This window comes from Anomalospiza imberbis, chromosome 3 (assembly GCF_031753505.1).
Source record: "Anomalospiza imberbis isolate Cuckoo-Finch-1a 21T00152 chromosome 3, ASM3175350v1, whole genome shotgun sequence".
Lineage (NCBI taxonomy): Eukaryota > Metazoa > Chordata > Aves > Passeriformes > Viduidae > Anomalospiza > Anomalospiza imberbis.
Genome location: NC_089683.1, coordinates 44,358,494 through 44,379,044, shown reverse-complemented (window position 1 = coordinate 44,379,044; position 20,551 = coordinate 44,358,494). Strand labels below are relative to the sequence as shown.

At 45.4% G+C, this 20,551-nt stretch overlaps 1 protein-coding gene across 8 annotated transcripts in view; it reads right to left on the bottom strand.

Annotated features, from left to right (window-relative positions):
* The window catches only part of PRDM1 (PR/SET domain 1), a 62,520-nt gene that overhangs the window by 13,719 nt on the left and 28,250 nt on the right, over window positions 1-20,551 (bottom strand). Inside the window, exons 1-3 of one of the 8 annotated variants that reach the window (XM_068184172.1) lie at window positions 19,419-19,635; window positions 9,216-9,464; window positions 2,544-2,663 (exon numbers count right to left, since the gene is read on the bottom strand). In XM_068184172.1, coding sequence (XP_068040273.1) covers window positions 2,544-2,663; window positions 9,216-9,398 — 303 coding nt within the window. In that variant the 5' untranslated portion in view covers window positions 9,399-9,464; window positions 19,419-19,635. Of the gene's footprint in view, window positions 1-998; window positions 1,248-2,543; window positions 2,664-3,268; window positions 3,665-9,215; window positions 9,686-9,721; window positions 10,950-10,972; window positions 11,106-12,131; window positions 12,289-19,418; window positions 19,636-20,551 lie in introns of those variants that run through there. The other 7 variants (XM_068184175.1, XM_068184171.1, XM_068184173.1 and 4 more) reach the window with 7 other exon arrangements.

Genomic DNA, 20,551 nt, shown 5'->3' with positions numbered 1-20,551 from the left:
AAACATTCTCCACCCCCCAGAGTCCTAAAGCAATACTTGCTCATAGTTGAACTGTAACCCTTTTGTAGGTAGGCTGGGCGAGGCAAAGATGAAATTCACCTGCCATAACTGAAGGAAGACCTGGTGAGGGGTTAGCCCATGAGATGTCACTTTTCCTACTAAGGGACATGTTCTGACTTGTCCACAGAGGGGCAAGAAAACATGAATCTGAAAACTGCTTAGCGGTTTCGGAGGAAGGAAGTTCCCATCACTGACAGAAGCTACTGCTTCTTGAAATTGTAAGAATAAGAGAATTATTAAAAAAAAAAAAAAAAATCAAGAGAAATCCAGGAAACCCACTTGTAAAAACACCCTGCTAACTCTCAAGGGGAATTAGCTCCATGCTGGATGAAATGGGGTTCCTGGCTTTCGGAAAACAGATGACCAGGCAAAAGCCAGACCTTGAAGTGGGAGCAGCTTGCACCAGCAACGCACCTCGCTGAGCAGGAAATGCCTTTCCAAAGGTGAGACAGGGCTTATCTCGGGGAAAAAACACTCCACAGGGTGTTCCTGCCCGTGTGCCCTCAGCACGGCCTCCCGCACCTCCCTGGCCGGGCAGCGCCCTCCGGCCGGCCGGGAGCCTCCTGTGCTCCCCGAAGTCCGGCGGGCAGAGAGGGGAGGCGGCCTGGCCCTTTAACGCGGGCCGTAAACACCAGAATCACTTTCTTTAAGAGTAACTTCCTGTAAACTGAGAAGGGGGAAATACATGTGGCCTCATCAAAGCAGCTTGCGAGAGATTTTGCGGTGTGTTTGTTATGAGAAAATGGAAGGGAGCCGGGCGAGTTGTGTTGCATCAAGAGGAGCCATCGGGTTTCTCTGCTCACCCCGGCTCGCAAACTTCCAGGAACGCGGGGCTCTGGCGCTTGACGCCTGCCACCACTTCCCAAACCAGCCCTCCACCGCTCCCACGTCAGGGCCACAGCTCCGACTCCCCGGCAGAGGCAGCCCCCAGCTCCCACCTATTCTGGGGAAGGCGCGCCCAGATGTGCTGAGTCACGGCGCGGTTCCCAGAAATGACGCGGGCCCGGCGGCCCCGCTCCCCTGGCGCGGGCAGCGTCCCCGGGCGCCCAGCAGATGTTCCCGCTCCTGCCAGCGAGCCCAGGATGCCTTTAATAACATGTGGGAAGTTATCTCCCACAATTTCCTTTGCATATGCAAGCCCGTGTCAGACCCCTAGGAAGGAATTAATTTTCAGTGCAGCAGTCTGTCTTGAACAAATCAAGAGATTATAACAGGGAATTTAATGATGCTTAGATGGCTCCTAGGATATTATTTCTGAGGATCCCTCTGCATTGAGGCTTAAAATCACATCATAAGAATTATGTCATCTTTCTCACTGCAATGTAGGAATGAAGTCCTGCAAGACGGTTATCAGCCCTTCTTCCCTGTGTCAGCCTCCGGGTCTCTTTCTAGACTGGACACAAGGTCCCAAAAAGTTCAGCAAAAAGAAACATTTTGTGGCCTTATTAATGCGAAAACAGTTGCCTGCTCTGTAAAAACACTCATGCAAATAACTGCCTGTGCAATGCTGTATAACATTGTACAAAGATGATCTGAGAAAACCAAAATGATTCAATTATGTAGGAAGAAAGGGTGTGGGGAATGCTGGTGCATGCCCTGGGTTTCACCTGGATATGAGGTTGGGATATTACTAAGGCAGGCAGGCACCTGAGCGCAGAGGCTTGGACACAGTCCCAAATCCACGGATTTAGACACAACCTACATGGCTAGAAGGCAGCAAAACAAATCCATGGAATGAGATGGGGCTGAAGTAATGTTCTCTAACAATTAATAACGTGTCTGTAAGGAAAATGAGGATTATGTCAACTGATAAACTGGAAGCGTATTCCACAGCACAGACTGCCCACACCAAAAGGTATTGGCTGCTGCTTTCTTCCAGCTTATACTATGGAGTGCAAATTAGGCACCACCTCTGGTGTTTGTCTCTTTGCTAAGGTCCATGAGCTGCTCTTTTAACAATTCTGAGGAGAAAAATCTATAAATTGAATGATACATGCTGAAGATTACCACCACTGTGTTATAGCAGCTCTATACAAGAAGCAGGAAAAATGTCAGAAAATGTATCATAATTCTAGAGTGAAAGTTTATGCAGTACTTTAACAGCTTCTTCATGGTGGAAAAAATCAAGGACATGATACTTGCATAAATCAAAATTACATAAAGCAGAATGACTTTCCGTTGTGAAGAAATGCAAAATAACCTGTCCTTACAGCAAGAAGCAGAACTGTTTCTTTACAGAATCAGCACCAATACATTTTGGAAGAGCAAGCCATGAAGGGCTGTGCATCTCCACCCACACAGTCCCTACATCCAAGACAGCCAGGCTTTTACTCGGCTTAATTCACCCACTGGCCCTGTTTGTGTCTGGCCACATACAGAGGCTGTCCCCTGCCTCACACAGCAGGAAGTGACCCAGCTTCTCAGCCATAATCATTTAGTGATCTGCTCACTGCAACAATGTGGTGCTGTTTTTTCCTACTTACCCGCCAAAAGTATTTTCTGTTTGCATTCTTGGGAACCGTATCACTGGTATAGATCTCTCCTACCAGGGGTCCAAAGCGTGTTCCTTTTGGGATGTACTCTTTGCTTATCACTCCAGTGACCTACAAGAAGAGCAGCACAGCATCAGTCCACTGCCAGTAGAAAATGAGAAGTCTCCCTCTTCTCCCTGTCCCCCAAACATAACAAGGTAAAGCAAACAATGCGAGACATTTTTTGTGACAGGTCAGCAAAAGAGAAATGAATAAATGAACAATCGTGTTGGTTACTATATGAACAGTTTTGTTAGGTACTAGCATTTTCCTAAGACGTGGAAGCTAATGATGAATACCACCTTAAAAATGTGCTTTTTGGAAATACATTTACAAGAAGAAACAGTAAGCAAAATGTACAGAGACTGTCAAGTATCTTCAGAAGTTATTTTTCCTATCAAAGGCAACCCTTAAAAGTCTAGCTCCAGCAAACAAAAATATGCAATATCTATCAATCACTTCACTGCTACAGAGCTTGCTTTTCTAATAAGTTAGGAACTGGAATGACTGCTCTTCCAGATCAAAATGAAACCACCCTCCACCCCCCTCCATTCTTTGGTCTATACCCGCCCTGATAGCTGAAAGGAGAACACCAAAAAAGACAACCTTCTGTTCTCCTACCAGCATACAGTGGCATGTAAAACAGAATATGAAATGGCTCTAGGACATATACTCACAGGTCACTTTCTTGTACAAAAAGGAATCATCAGTTCCGGTAACATATATTAAAAGTGGGTTTGGTCGAAAAAGGTGTAAGGATTTTGAAGAAAATGCTCCACTACGCTAAGTCTAAGAAATGTACTCTGGTTGTTCAGCTTCCTTCTTGACAGTAATTATACCAAAAAAAGTCACTGACCACAAATCAGGAAGCAATTCATCATTATTCAGAAGAACGTGCCTTGGAGTAACCCTTTGCAAAACACTGCTGAGTTATTGGTTTTGTCTCTCTGTTTCTTACCAATCTTCTTAAATTTAATGTATCTAAACAATGTTAGAAAACCAACAATTTTGTAAATCAAAAACCCCAGGCCTTTGCAAGATTGATCTTGCTGCTCAGATAGTAGGAAAAAAAAAGGTAAAAAGCCCATTAATTTGGTATTAAAACCAAATATATTATAAACTCTCATAGCAAAATGTATTAAACATCTTGCCACTTGTCTTGCCACACATCTTGGCACTTGTCTTTTTGGTCTCCAGGATCATCAGAAGTAGTTGAGGAAGACTGAGAACTGGGATTACTACTGTCTGTATCCCACAAGGAATCAGTGTCCTTACCAAAGCAGATTAGCACTCGCCAGACCCTACAGATAGCTCACTTCAGTGAGCTTTTCTATTTATTTTAACAGTCCTTCTCAGCAAAGGGTGTTAAAAACTCTGGACTGTATGTAGACAGGGCTTCACAAATTAGCTAAGCCTTCTGATTTTCTCATGCTACATTTTCTTATATTGTGTGATCCTTAATGTATAAGTGAGCGGCAGACAGAAATCCTTGCCTGTGTACTGGTCAAGATTAATAATCTGAGTAAAAAAATGAACACCTAGCATAATTTCGTGTTAAATGTCAAAACAAATGGGCCAAATAACAGCCATGGATACAAGGAATCACCTGGAAACAGATTGCTGGGTGTATGTGGCGGCTGTTTGTACTCGTTTGCATTTTAACATGTGTTTTCAGCACACTACAAAGAAAAAAAAAATTAAAACATCAACAGCAGAAGTAGTTAAATGCTCCATTGATCTGCTCATCTGGACTGAAGAGAGAGAAGAGGGACTTCCAGAAATTTTCTTACACCTACCATATGGTGAAACATGCTCAGTAGCTCAGTTTTATTTTTATCTTGCTTGTACATGTCTCATAGAGAGCTGAAAAAGGCAGATGTTCTTCTCATTTTCCCTATATATCTTAATTTACATCCATTTGTCCTCTCAAGAAAAGTTCACAACCAACTACAAGCACACCCTACCAGTTTTACTGCATGATAGCTTGAGATTTTTCATGGTTTTAAAAATATCTTGGCCTTAATTAAAATGACTTTAATGAAATTCTCAGAATCTCTAGAAATCATTCCTTGAACTAGTCAACTTGAAACACTCTCTGACACAGCAGATACTTTTTGATATCCACCTTATAGACAGCGTTTATGTTCAGCTGTGCCAGGGGAGAAGCAAAGATGATTTCTCAGCCTGTACCCATCAGAACTTAGCAGAAGAGGTTCTGCACATCTGTGTGTGCCAACACTGAAGTTTTGCTAAACCAGACTACAAAGCTGTCCAGATGACTTTAGCTGGCAGTGGCTCTCAGGTCAGCAATTCTCGGCCTCCATGGTTCCCTCACAAGCTCAGCTGTTAGGATCGATGAGGGGCACCCTCCAGGAGGCGGCCGCCAGCAGTGCCAAGGCAGCCTGGCTCCAGCCTGCCAGCAGCCCCCCTGCAGCAGCCAAGAGGGGCTCTTGCCCCGTCGCAGCTCAGCTGGTGCGGCTTAAGAAGAGGCCAGGAAGCAGGGAGCTGCCGAGAGCTGGCAGGCAGGACAGCGGCGCAGCTCCGGGTCCGGAGCCGGGGGTGAGCCCCCCCCCGGGCTGCCGGAGGGCTGTGCCAGAGCGGCACTTCGGAGCTGCGTCCGCCAGGTGTCCTCCAGCGCGCCGCTCCGCCCGGCGGGGAGCCCTTCCCGGGAGCCGCGGGGAGCCCTTCCCGGGAGCCGCGGGGAGCCGGGCGCGGGCGCTCCCCAGAAGCGGAGCCCTTCTGCTGCCGCCGCCGCCCGGGCGCTCCCTGCGGGGCCCGCACCTCGCCGCTCGGCAGCCACGGGCTGCTTCCCCCCCATAGTTCCTCTCCACAGGCGCTTACCCCTTCTCCCTTCAAAGCTCCCAGCACTCCGCCGCGTCCCTCCTCTCAGTACAACAGCATTTCCAGCAGGGAGGCGCAGCCCGGCGTCAGCCGGAGCCCGCTGCCCGAGCGGTCCGGCTGCGAGCGGCGCCCGGGCGCGCCGGCGGGGACAGCGCGGCTGCCGGCGGGGCTGCCCGGCGGGGGGAGCCCGGGGCCGGCGGCAGCCCGGGACCGCGGCCCTGGAACTGACCAGGGTCCTAATGCGGCGCCGGGGGCCGGGCACGCCGGGGGCCCGCCTGGCCCGCTCAGCACATCCCGGCCTGCCCGCGGCCCCCGGGCATGAGGCGGCTGGGCTCCGGTCCCAAATCTCATCCGAGATGGCGCTTTGGAAGATCAGCGCTCCTACATCTTTGTCTGGGGAGAGGGCACTGAAATAAAACGACTCCTGCTAATTCTGCAAGGGAACGGTATTTTTCAATGGGACCACTAACCTGCTTTTAAAAAAACCACAACACCAAACAAACTCTTATTGGCTTCATTAAAACGGCAGTGTTCTCCACACGCAAACAGGGCAGGCTGTCATGTGTCCTGAATTAACACTGATTTCAATTTCTTTTTAGCTACTAGTTCTATAGTTATGTATTTTTTTACCCCTTTGTTCAGTGACCAGTTTTCTAAGTTATGCTACAAAATAGAATGCTTTCAGATGGCTTCCTTGGCAACCAAATAAAAAATAAATAAAAGCAATAGAGGAGAGCAAGTGTCTGAGGTCAGTGAGGCACAGTTCGTAACAGCTCAAAATCACTGCTTTCACCAAAATCACTGATTCAGGGTCTGTCTCTAAGAAATGGCCTTATCAGAGATATGCAACAGTAATGGGTGGTTTGCCCAGATGTTTTCCTCAGTCAAAGCTCACACACCAGGATGAGATACTAGTAATATTCAAGACAGCAGAGTAACTGTCATTTATATCAAGAAGGGCTGTTTGGGCTTTAAGCACCGAGACCAACGAGAAGATTATTGAAAAAAAAATATTTTTAAATGTCTGCATGAAAAGATCATTCACATATGGCCTTCCATAAGCTCAACACCACATTTCATCATTTTTTGACAATTGCCAAAATTGGGGGAAAGGATAAATAATTCACGCATAGAAATAAATAAATGACTTCATGTAAATCTAACAGCCTAAAATGTTATGAGCAGTAGTAATTCGTTTTTTAAAATGCTGACACATTCTGTGAACTCACAGCAAAAAATGTGTTCTTCAGAAAAGTCCCTGATCAAGATCCAAGAATAAACAAGAGTATGATGACGTGTCATGGGCTCCCTTGCAAATTGCATAAACCTTTAAAGAGGAGCTCCACAAAGCATGCAAGGAGAAGACATAGAAAAAGCAGCCCTCCCCAAACAGCAGCGGCCGTACTTCCTCCCTCCTAAGCAGGCACGCAGTACTTTTCCTGCTCCAGCCAGAGATACGATACTAATCGTGACAGAGCTAGAATTTAATGATCTAATCATGACAGTATCAGCATTTCACAAGCGATATATAATATATGTTTTTTTGACAATAAACTGACTCAGCATTTTAAACTCTCAACCAGATGAAGCCATAGCTCTCTCCAAAGTTAACAATGAAGACAGCTCACATCTGAAACCCACTGGCAAACACGCACGTATGCATCCTTCAAAGTCTTACCTCATCCTTTTGCAAGTGAAAAAAACCCACTCTCCTGAGCTGTCAGGACTCCAGTGGTTTTCCATGAGGTCAAAACCAGAATCAGGCTCCCTCACTGACCCAGAAACACCAACATGCAAAAGCAACACATGTACCCAGTCCTGACCCCACTAAACAAAATCGAACTTGGAAGGCAGACAGAAAAAAAATACAGTGTTTCACATCAGAAGTTCCGAGCACACAAGTGGATTATGCCATTTACAACTACTTCATCCTGTGGATGAGTAGCAAATGAGACCTGTCTGTACATTCACCAGAATGTAGCCTTCACAGAAGGTGGGCAAAAGAGCACATCATATCAGCCTTTCCTTTCAGAGCTACCTTAAAGACAGGGTTTAAAACCTCCTATTGCTCCTTAGGGTAGGTGCAATTCAACACAAATGAAAGAGCAGGGGGAGCTTTGGAGAACAAAAGGAGGATGTCCTATATTCAGACTCCCACTAGCAGGGAGCTGCACGGGTCACATTTTACAAGAACGAACCAGCAATCTTTCAACAACTTCTCTCTCCCCCCACCTCTTATACAGAGATGGCAGCAATCCTCCTGATTCACTGACCTGAGCCAGGGGATAAGGAAATTACACCTTGGTGTTTCCAAACACAGTGTTGGGAATTTTGAAAGCTCTCTGGATGTCTCCAGCCACAGCAGCAGTACTCTACAGGGGCAGAGAGAGCAAGCAGCCTCAGCAGCCAATCAGTCATCAGCCAGCAGCCAAGGACCGACCTGAGCTGTCACACTGCAAGCTCATCCTTCAATCAAGAAATCCTCCTGTATCCCACGGCAGAGTCTCAGTTTTATTTCCCTCTTCACACCAAACTAAGATTTACCTAGCAATGCAATAACACAAAACCAGGTTTCACACTTTTCTTCTGGAGCATGACCTTTCTCTGCCAAAGTTCTGCAGGACAGGGCAGGGCAGATGGGAAGAGAAGAGTGATTTTAAGGAGAATTTAGCTTTAACCTCTTACCAAATGTACTTGGCACTCTATTAGGCGCTGCCAAGCTAAATTCCATGGTGTCAACACCCTTCAGCTGGGGGTCTGGCCCTATTTCTGTACAGAGGATTAAACAAGTACCTGCTCTGGAAGGAAATATTTGATAGGCATGGACGAGTGTACCTCTTCTTTTCAGCTCTGTGGTCAGTATGTTTAGCCCAAGCAGAAGCACAGGTAATAGTTGCTATACCACAAGTCTCAGCACAGGGAGAAATGAAGGGTTGTCCCCTGGGTTGTTACGCTACTGAACATCACACCTAGCTATAATAGCTACTCTATACGAAGGAGTAAACACAAAACCAAATTGCTCATCCAGGCTTGTTTCTTTCCAGCCCTTCTGAAACAACAACAAAGAATGTACCCACTCCGGGGACAAGGATGGAACAGACTCGCACGGCTAGCTACCGGTGAAGATACTGTCCCAGATAAACAAAAGTTAATTTAAGCTACGACCACACTTGTCAAACTTGCTACAGTTCTGCCATTTACTTCCTTAACTGACATGCCAGAGTTTTTAAGAATTTAGGAAGTTGGGAATACAACAAGCTCACGAAAAGAATAAAGCAATTTCATAATCAAAGGGAAAACAAAAAGAAATAATTAAACACATTTCCAGGAATTTGTTTTTTTTTTTTTTTCCCTTTACTTTTTTAAAAGTATTTATTGGACAACTGAGGCACTTTAATCTCTGAGCCAGAGGCAATGAATGGTCCTGGCAAACAGCAGCCTAGAAATTGGCACAAAGAACTACCCCACAGTTTAAATATGCTTATTCAGATGCTGTTCAAATTGTGTGAAAATTTAACTGTTTGCGAATTGGTACAGAATCAGTTTCAGGGATAGGTTGGCTACAACTTTCAGTGAAAATATTACACAACAGATGACCAGCACACAGTTTCTTAAAAGAGTTATTAGGGTCGCATATTAAAGGCCAGCGGGGCAGCATTTGTTGTTGTTGGTAGGGTGTGTGTGTGTATGCTAAAGAATCAAAGACAGGGCGAGCACATGCTTTCCAAAGCGCTGTGATTTGGCTTGTCTGACTCCAACCTCCCCCAGAGCACTGCCGCTTACCTCTTTGCAGTTAGATGCGTATTTGAAAGTCAAGTTCCTTGGCAAGGAAGCCTCTGCCTGAGTTAGGGTGCCTCCATCGGCACTGGGATCCAGCGGATGATCATTTACAATATATGTGCACTTCTCTTCAAAATCAGCCTCTGTCCACAGAGTCATGTCAGCATCCTCCATGTCCATTTTCATTGTCCACTCTCTCCCTTTCACCAGATTCTTGAAACTCACAGCGTCCAAGCTACACTGTGTAGCAGCCTGGAAAAAAAGAAAACAGCCTTTAATCCTCATTGTCCTTCAGTGTTGTGGTTTCCGTTGATACAGTGTGACTAATACAGTAGTCTGTGACACTTTAAAAGCGTATGCAGGGTAGTTGGTACAGTTGAGTAATAGCCAAAAAGCAGTGTAAACGAAGCTGCTCTGACTGAAGCAGCACTTTAAAATGCCTGCCTCGGTAGTAATGAGGGAACAAAAACAAAGAGGAGAAAATCCCTAGGCTGTGACAACCACTTTACCTTTTTCAGACCCTTTCCTTAATGCTTCAGAGAGAAAATAATATTCTGTGCTGAAGAAAATGTGGGGTCATGGCCGTGAGACCACTTAGTCGCCTGTGGAAAAGCTGCCTCAGAAAAGTGTCACACAAACAAGGAGAGGAAGAGGAAAGGAACTGCTGTCTGCGTCTGAATGAAGCTAAAAATGGAAAGCGCATGTTGGAAGAGCGGAACCCAGCCTTGCCTCTTCCAAATGGGGAAGCCTGAACTTTCCCACCGGCGTTCAACACACAAACAACTTTCAAAACAACCTGGCCCCCCCGCCTCCTCCTGACGTCCCCTTATCCTTTGGCATGGAAGGCTGAGAAAGCCGACATCCTGCCAGCATCACTGTAGCAGGAGCAGCCCTGCACAAAGCACTGCAACATGTTCCTGGGGGGGTCAGACCAGAAAAGGAGCACGGGAAATAAATAAAATCAATAATTGTTTAAAAAGTTATTCTATCCCTTTTGATTTTGATGGTACCTCCTAGAATTAGTAAGCCAAAGCAGTGGATATGAGCCTAGCAGAATAGTTTCAGCAAGTCCTTCAGCCCCTCTGTCTGTTCAGGACAGAAGCACTGTTATCCAACCTATCCCCGAACATGTATTAGGGCCGGGCTCTTTCCGTAAGGTTCACGAGGAACCAAAATCTGTGCCTACGCCGGTAGCTGAGAATAACGTTCAATCCGGCGTAAATTCCCTTCATTTTTCCTTTTTGGATGCGCAGCTACTATGAAATTCACACCCCTCCTCCGGGAAAAACGAAACACGAAGACTGAAAGCTCACGATCTTCCGAGAAAGAGGTTAAGGGGCTGACTGACTGTGGGTTCGGGGGGCCCCGGCGCCCCCCGGGACCGGCCCTCCCGGGAGGCACAGCCGAGCCGCCCGAAGAGGCTGAGGCAGGGGTCGCGGGAATATACAGCCCTCCCGCGGCCGCGGCCGTCTCCGGACCAGCCCCGTGCCCCGTCCTGACCGCGGTCGAGGCGAGCAGTGCGACAGTACCGGACCCTCGGCGTTGAAGGGGAAGAGGGGATGAACAGCGAAAGTCAGGCCGGGGGCGTGACAGCTGCGCGGCGGAGCGAAAGGGTTAATGCCGATCAGAGAAGCGCTCCCGATCCGGGAGAGGCGACGAGGAAACTTTTGCTCCGTCCCGCGGGCGCCGGGACGGGCAAGAAGCGAGAGCCGTGGAGGTGGAGACGGGGGTGAAAGAGGGGACGGCATCGCGCTCCTTACCGGGGCAGAGTCCGCGCGCGTTTCCACACCGAAGCCCACCGGCGGCGGCAAACCTGGCTCATTTCTACAGAGTAAACATTTCTCCTTCCTTCCAGCGGCCGGGTCCCCGGGAGACTGACTCACACCTCCAGCCGCCGCTCCCCTCCCGCTCCTCCCTCCCCCGGCTGTCACAGGTGCTGCTGCTCTTGCCGTTGGGGAACGCTGGGGGGCCGCCTGCCACAGCCGCGCGCTCCGCTCGCCCCGGCCCGCCCGCCGCTCGCCCGCCCGCCCGCGCTCACGTACCGGCCCCTCCCTCCCTCCGCCGGCCCCTCTCACAGCGCGGGAGGTGGGGCCCTACCTGCGGACCCTGCCCCGCCCAGCCCACCCGCGTTGGTTTTTTTACATCACTGTTATTATTTTCTTTTTTTCCCCTTCCTTTCAGCCCCGTGCGTCAGCTGGGAGAGCCGCGGCGCTGCCCCGCCGCCTGGATCTGCCGGGTGGGCGGGCACCTCGGCGTTTCGCGGAGAGCGCACCTGAGGCAGCTTTTACTAGAAATCTGTTTTCCGTGCTATTTTTAAGCTCCGGAGTTTAATACGTGCCCGCTTTCGTTCTTGCGCAGTTTGACTTGATAGAACTTTATAAAAAATACCAACTAAAATTAATTTACTAGTTTACTGATTAAAACTCGATTCAAAGTACTTGCTCCCAAACCTCAACAATTATAATACTTTACTTGAGATGACAAATTAGGGAGTTTCAGAGTTTTGATTTTATCCCTTTCCAGTGTCTCTAATCAGTGTCTGTAAGAAGAACTGGGGAAAACATTTCTGTTTCTGCCCTTAAACAAAACCTCCCGCCTTTCCCTTGGTAACAGCAGGGAAGCTCACAGCAGCAGGACATGGCACACAGCGTTTCGGAACCCATGCCCCTTTCTCAGCGCGGTAAGAAAACGAGCACGGGTCTTGTACGGGGCAATATGCGAGCGGCCATCCAGAGCCTGCTGAGGGAAGGAGGGTTGGTAGAGCAATCAGCAGATCCCGGCACCCAATTTTTTTTCCTCTGAACCAAGTCAGCATGCTGGCTGAAGGAAGGACATCCTGTGATGATGGCATACAATGTCCTGTTTGTTTATTATTAAGAGCATTCCTGCTTCTCATTACAAAACAACCAGATGCCTTACTTCCTTCAGTGGTCCTGTCTCTTCAGCAAGGCGTCCTCGGGCTCAGAGGAACAGTGATGCACAATTCCATTTATAGCCATCCACAGCCCAGTGCAAATGCTAGCTGCTTCATTGTGAGGCAACTCTACTACTTTTCCTCAAGCATATTTCTTGTCACTTGCCTGGCACTTTACGTGGCAGCTAGTTTCACATTCTTCTTCTAAACATACATTCTTCTAAACATACACGGATCATATTCTAGGATGATCTTGGTGTATTTCTTCACAGGAGAAAGGGAGAAGCGGGGAGGAGGGAAGTAGGTTTATGCAGTCGGGTGCCTGTCTGTCTCTCAAGGCGTACACAAACCCCTTTCCCTTAACCTGCTCCTCCTCCCACTGATAAAAAGACGTGTGGAAAGGATTACTTGCCATTTTGGGCCTGCGATGCTGAGAATAGCATATCTGTGTAAAGACCTTCCGTGTGTGCGCGCTAAGGTGGCAGGGCTCGTGGCAGCAGACCTAAGTAGGGCAACTGCTCGCAAGTGAGTGTCCTGGCTGAACTGCCACCACAGCGTAATTCCACAGCAGAGATGGCCCGAGCACTGGGGCTGAAGGATATAAATGTAATTGGATATACCCTGTAAAACCGAGGCACATCCAAAATGAGGTCTAGGAAGGCTCTGAAGTAGGAAGAACCATTCATTAAAGGAGAGAAATCCGGCCTACTTGATTGGGTTAATTAACTGATGCTGAGTCACACTGCATAGAACAGAAAAACAATGTAGTCATACTGAAGGTGATTATTTTACCGAAAAATAGTCTCACTCCGAGAAGCAGCTGTTTCAGAGCTTTTCACTTCCCTGTTAGCTTGCAAGAAAAACAAAAAAAGGCGGGGGGGGGGGGGGGGCAGGGGGGAAACAAGAATAAAGGGTTGATGTGTTTCCTTCAGGGACTGATCTTCTTAATGTGAAGGAGAGCAGGGGAAAAAAGCAAATCTGCTTTTCAAGGAACTGAGAATGCTTTTGGGCTGGAAAACGAGGAAGAAGAGATTAGATTAGATTAGATCACATCAGATGACGTGAAATATTCATCAGGAGGATGCCAATATCCCAGGTCAATGCTGCTCTATCCCTGGAGCCTGGGGAGGTAAGTACGGCCTGTGAAGCCTATGGACATCAAATAACTCTGTGGCACACTCTGAGGCTATCCCGAAATTAGCTCCAGGTGTCTCAGTGAAGCTCAGCCCAGAGCTACCCTAGTGCAGGAGAAGAGGTTTTGCTGATGTGCAGATCCAACCTAGCAGTGTCTGATCTGGAATAAAACTAAGTTTATCAAGAAAAAGACAGAAACAAATTGTTAAGAATATGTACTAAAGTAAGAATCGCAGAGGAAACTCTGCCATTAAAGAAATATATAGACTGACCTTCTGACCTTCCTCCTTAAGAGAGAAACATAAAAAGACGCCGTGTTCAACCAGAAGTTTTCTGCTCTTTTACAGAAATCATTTGCACCAGTAGCTGCTATTGTCTGGAATGTGCAATCTCAAAATGTTGCTCATTTCAAAAAGAACATTTTTTGTAATATTTTAATTTTTTCCTTCTCACTCATAGAAAACCTCAATTACTGTATTAATCAGCATTTCTCAGGCAGCTCTCTCTGCAGCAGCTTTCAGCCTGGCAACAAATCATGAATGGCCCTAACAGCTCTGATCTCAGAAATCCCCATCCATTTCCTTTGATGCTATCACCACTTCAGCTCAACAACAAGCCTGTGCAACTCAGCCTCAGCTGCCACTGCTGCTGTTCTCCCTGTGCCTGCTGTAATTGTAAGGGGAAGAAGGAGGGAAGGGAGCTGACTCTAATAGATGAAATTTCTTTAAAATTTGGAGGGGAGATAAAATGCACACAAGAGATTAAAGGAGAGTCTCATTTTCACATCCTCCCCTTCCTCAAACAAGGTCAGTGGCAGATTGACCACATCAAGAGTAACTACCAGACCCACCCCCATTTCCCACTTCCTGCATGTAGGCATCCTTGTGCTGGTAAACATTTGGGGACCAGTTGTGGTCATTATTGTAGAAGGTACACGATGTAGTTGCATGACTGCACATCTTTTAAAAGCCAACTGAGAAATCAAACTCTAAGAAGAACTTGCTTTCAAGTTCTGATATGCACTCATGTTTTGGGGCCACATTTTTGAAAACATGGTTGCTGTCAGATTGAAGGCAAAGAGAGAGACCCAGCACACTTTATTGACTGTGCAACAAGAAAAGCTGTACTTTATTGTAAAAGAGAAACTGTCTTCTCTTCAGAGTGGCCTGACCTTTGGAAAACCTGCCTATGGGCTTCAGATATGATCTCAGAGGCTTTGTATGCCCTAGACAACTTCAGCTGGTATTGTCTACAAGGAGAGAAATTAAAATTGCACTTGAATCTACAAGAAGCTTTTTGCAAGGGCATTTGGGGTGGTGTGTGCTATAGCCAGGAGGCTTTTGAATTAACACATGCAGCTTTCAGGGACTGCCTTTAATTACAGAGCACCCTGGTCATTGCCTCGTAGCACTTCCAAATGCCAAACGTTTATTTTTATTTTTGTCTGGGCTGTGCAATACCAAGAGCAGATCTTTTGGCTGCACTCTCAGCTACTGCCTAGTGCAAGCCTTAACATCACTTTTGGTTTCTGTTGTTTTATCCTCTCAAGAAATTTTCCTTAAAAAGAGAAAAAAGGAGTCAAACTAAAATACCATATTCCTTTTTGTTTCCCACCAGGCCTTATTAAAATACTGCTCAGATGACGTATGAATAAGCCAATGGAATAAAAAAGTTCTCACAGCACACAGAGGCAAGAATTAAGCTTCAGCCTTTTCCTGTTGTTGAGGCTTGAGTTTGAGAAGAAGGAGCTGAAGCTGTCTGGGCCTGCTATTACGAAGGCAAGAAGGCTTGTGAGAGGGTGGACCACAGATGTTCCCTTCTTGGTTACCATCAGCCTTCCCATCACACTTCTAAGCAATGGTGATCTTGGGAAAGGTAGGGATGATAGTCAAGAGCCCATATAAGAAGACTTTTACTGTCTTTGCATGTTTCTACCAACACAAGTTTATGCTGGACAAGAAAATCTGAGTACAAGTTCTACCTTTCATGTCCCAACCTTGGAGTTTTGAATATTTTGTCTATTGTAACTGAATCTGAGGAAAAATGAGTAACAACTGGCCAAACTGTTCCAACTGCTTTAACTACTTTCCAACCTTACTGGTGACAAGAGGACTGATAAAAGAGTGTGCTTTGGAAAATTTTCATTTAAAATAGGCTGACTTCCAGATTGTCATGGAGGAGGGATGAGATGATATGCATATATTAGAAGGCTCACTCTTGTGAATACTTCAGACATCAGCCCCATAACAAGCTCACAACAAGCTGAAATAATGAAGTCACCTCAGAATTAACTGTATTGTTTCAACTTTCATGTCTCTTCCCAACTTGTCAGTCATGACACTTTTTGGGGTATTCTTTCTTCAACCTGCCTGGTAAGACACAGTGATATGAACAATGGTGAAACTTCAGAATGTGCTCCTGCACAGTTCAGTTTTCATGTCAGACACTCGCCGGGCTGCCCAATCTGCTGGAGCTGATGAACACAGCAGAAGGAGGGCAAGATCCATGGGTGGAACTACGCCACTTTTCTGACAAAGAGCTGGCCACAGAGCGCATTTCAAAACAGATTAACAAAAACAACAGCTACACACCATGACAAAGTGCATGTGGTGGAAATGAAAATATTTACCCACAGATTATCACACATCCAGCAGTGTGACTACCATGCACTGAGCACTAAAAGATTCAAAATAGTGACTGTATGTTTAGAGATGATTAGGGAATCTGGAAGGGTTGGTCTGTAATACCAACTTTTTAAGCTTCTGAGAGTACAGTTGTCATTTCTCCACCTCTCCTACCCCAGGGTGGTGAAATAACAGTCTTTTCATACCTGTGAGTTGGCTGGGGGAGGGAAGAATTCCTCTGCTATTAAACACAACTTCTCATTAAATAGTTGACACCTTATCCTTCTTTAAATGTTGTAATGTTTACTTTGCAAAACCCAGGAAAGCTTTTAAAATAAAGATAGCAGAGAGATTCTTAAGCCGGGTGTCCTTGCTTATCTGCTCTTTATCAACCAGCTATTGTTTCTGGAGGAGCTCGTTGGGGAAGGTGGAGCAAACGGGGTTAATGTTCAATAGGTATCTATCAGTTCCCCTGAAGGAATAGTGCTGCTGACAGAAGAGCAACACTGGGCTCTCAGCTACTTCCTGCAAATGTGACAAACCAGAGAGGGGAAAAAAACCCAAAACAACTGAGGGCTGCAGCCACTTCTTTTCTTTTTTTCTTCTTTTTTTTTTTTTCCTCCCTCTCCCAAAACAACTAGTTTAAGAAATACATTGTCCTTAGGAGAGATAATCCCACAATAGAGAGTCCATTAGAGGTATTAAAGCATTGGCAGTGCCTGATCTACAAGAAGGGCTCTGTCCTGACAATAGACAATTAAAGCTGATAAATCTGCACTACTTGTTGCCGTTCTAATTCCTCGTAATTGTATGCTACTCGTCCCTGCCTCCTGCGTCCAGGGATGAAGCATGCTTCTTTAATCTCCAGAGTACCTGACCTAGTTCCTATGTGGTCTTTTCAGGACCTGTTTTCTTCCCATCTGGACTTCTTCCCTCCTACTCTCCTTTCCTGCTTCTCTGCCCTAAGCATTAAGAAGAGGTTATGATAGAGGGCATAGAAAACACCAGAGCACAGCACCCGGATCAATAATTCTGGAGCCCCAGACAATGCACTAATCTGCAATAACAGCTAATCATGGTCAATTTGGCACACCAGTGATTAAACTGTACTTTTCATTAGGCTCAACAAGTAGAGCAGACGCACACTGACAATTCAAATTGCCCTATCAGTAAGAGCTGCCAAACTCATGTGCACTTCTGCATTTGTAGCTGCTGCATCACTAGACTTGCCAGACTGGGTGCTTTGTGGGGGCTTACCTGTTTTCTTTTGATATTTTATGAACTGGAACTCTTAGCTGTGTTTTCCATAAAAAGCAAGCCCCTGCCTTAATCCACTGCCACAAGTTCTCTTACTTAAAGGGCTCAGTGGGTGAAATTGTGATATGCAGGATGCTGAAAAATGATCATCGCAATTACATATTTCCTCCTGATCCTAATGAAATTCTTGGGCTTATTTTATGTCTCAAAGATATTTGGTGGTTTTGTGAAACTTTTGTTTTTCATTGAATAAATCTTGGAAGCCTGCTGGCAACAGAGCAGAAGCATGAAAATGCATCACAAGACTTAGAAGATTGAAAGCAAGTAAAAATTACTTTGGATCTATTTATTTTTCACACCAAATTGTTCAGCCAACCTCACAGAATATTTGGAGACTCAAGATTTTTTTTTCACCCCTGAACTTACGAACTAGCCACTACTGTGCCCACCTTGGAAATCTACACAGTTATCCTTTACATGTCATATTGAAAGTGACCTTCCTGTCACCTTCATAGAACAATTTCTTGTGACAACAGTTTATTCTGGTTGCAATCACACCTAACGGACCCATTTTCAAACTGCCCTCACTCGAGAGTTTACCACAATCTTTCTCTAAAGCACAGCACCAAATTCCAGAACTCCTAGAGACCAACCCCACACACTCAGAGGTCTCCTTCTGTTTAACTTTAGCTTATCATCCTTGTAGTAACTTGAATAAGTGTTAAAACTGCACTTCAAGTTGCTCTTAAAAAAAAAAAAAACTAGCTTGGAAGTTGTCAAATGAAAGCAGGAAATGTCTATTCTACTATTAATATTAATGAATCCCTAATGCATTTGCAACCCACTTGAGGTTAAGTCAGTAGAGTTCTTCTTCTGACAGCTATTCCTCATCAAACTACCACTGCTGAAGACGTTGATGCTTTCCCTTTTGCTCTGTAATCTCCAAAACAAGTTTAAATCACACCAGAGCCTACCACAAAATAATGTATTTTATCCTAAGTGAACACAAAGCCCTGGAGACAGCGGTTTAAAACAGCACACATGTCCACTCAATTTATCATTTTAAGATAGGAAGCTGCCGCAACAAACAAAACACCTCCTTGAAAGTGGGACAGCAGCAGATTGCGGTGCAGAAAGCTCCAGATCTTTTGTTTTCCTGGAGAGCAACAACACGGCTTTGCAAAGAAAGACAACAGCCTCCCCTTGCTGAAATCTAAATCAGTTCATATAGAAAAGCCTGCCAACTGCTAGTTAGATGGTAGCAAAATATTGCAGATAATTCACTTTTCACGATAAAGCAGGAACAAGCAGGCATGCAGCACCCAGCAGGGGCTCAACTGATAAAACGGTGTCAAACTCAAACCATTTGTCAATTGGGAGGGAAGAGAGCAAGCTGAAAGATGGATTCAGGAAGTAGATTTATCTAGTGCGACACATTAACTAGTATAAATACTAAGGAAAAAGTAAACACATTTACCCAGCAGTATCTCTAGCCAGCAAAGAAAAGGCTTCTGAGCCTCAGACTCATGCTGGCCATCTAACCACTCAGCTGTCAGCTACAACAGCAGTAGCATTTTTCTTCTTGTGCAGGATTGCAGTGACATTTAATTCACGGCACTAAAAGGTTTTAATATAAGTGTACATTATAATTAAGCAAAACAAAAGCGTGACTCGTGTGCTGTTCTAGTCTCCTCCCTCCACCCAGTAGCCAAACCAATAAAACCACCTTGGCAGCAAACAAGTCAGGTAACATACCCCGGAGAAGAGCACAGATTTGTTATAGAATCATTCACTTGGTGTCTGGCTTGTTCAAAACTGCCTTATCAGAAACTTCTGTGCCGGAGGCTCCTGAGGCAATGGAGGGGGCTGGCAATGCAGGTCAGGCATAGTAATTCACCAACTGCGTAATGTGGGGCACATAAACAAACTGGAATAATGCAGGGCAGAAGGGCTCTTTGGATGTATGCTTTCCATTGGAAAGTATAAACAAATAACAGTGTGCACGGCACATCTTGCTACAATCACTGGGATGAAGGAAAACATTTCAAAGGGCTTTAGGATACCAACCTACACCTACTTGGCAACCTGTAATATCAAAGAATAGTGCAGCATATCAGCACACCATTTTTACACTCAATCTAATGCAAACCTCAAAGATTAAAGATTAAGAGCAAAGTAAGTAATCTGCATCTCCCCCCCACCATTCCCCTCCAAAAAAAAAAAAAAAAAAGTTAATTCATAAAGAAAACTACAGCACAGTTCTTTGTTCAGCTGTACCTTTATGTGTCCACACAGCACAGGTTCCCCACCTCCAGCTTATGCATCTCAGGATTTTAGTCCATATGGAAAGTCTGTCACTCACTCTCACACTCTTACACACACACGCATGCTCAAGCACTCCACACCACACCCGCACTCTTGCTCCCCAACACACACTGCCTGGAACTGCTCCGAGGATTTTAGAATTTCCTCTTGCTAGCAGATTCCTCCCTCCCCTCGCATCCACTCCACCCCGTTCTGTAATTAGGCTTAACAAGAACAATTAACAAAACAAACTCCTCTCCGCCTGGTGGCCTGATAATTCTGATTGTCATAATGTATTAAGATGTGTAAGCCAGTTTAAAATAAAGGTAAATTACAGCATTGCACAAGGGTCATTTTGCACCTATTTCTACTGCTTTTATCATAGGGATAATGAACATTCAGACACGCCTTTAATTTAAAACATAAAACACCAAAACTCACATCTGAACAGCAGAACTCAAAATGATGCTTTTGAACCAACAAGACTATTTTGATTTTTTTCCTAGTTTGCTAGAGGGCAGCTCCCTTCTCCTTTGCACAGCAAACTCCTTAGAAAGATTTTTCTTCAGGGAGCTACTTTGTGATCCTAAACATTCGAGGTGTAAAATCAAGTTTTAAAGCATCTTTTGGCTTTACAGCTGTCTGTGAATAAACAGATTGCAATTGTTCCTTTCGCCCTGCCTGGTGTCTAATGGCATGGGACAGGAGACCAAAACCTCAACATTTTTCTCATGGTTTCTCTGTCCACTTTAAAGTCACTTTCCTTCAGCAAGCAAATCACATAACTTTATTGTCAGAATCATAAAAAGACCCAACTGAATTAAGTTGGAAAACATATCTAGTTCTTGTTCTGCTTATACACTTTGTGAGTTTGTAATTAAAACTACCAACATGAAATGAGTAAACATATTAAAATCATAAGCACACAGAAGACATGAAAATAAAACCAGTTTGATATGTGACAGGGATTTGGGTTCATGCGAACTGAAAAAATCATTCTGTTCCCTCAGTTATGTACAGTCTGATTCACAATACCATCTGCCAACTAACCACAAACATTTTTTAAAAAAAGACAAAGAAGGAAAAAAGAAGGCTGGTGTTGCTAG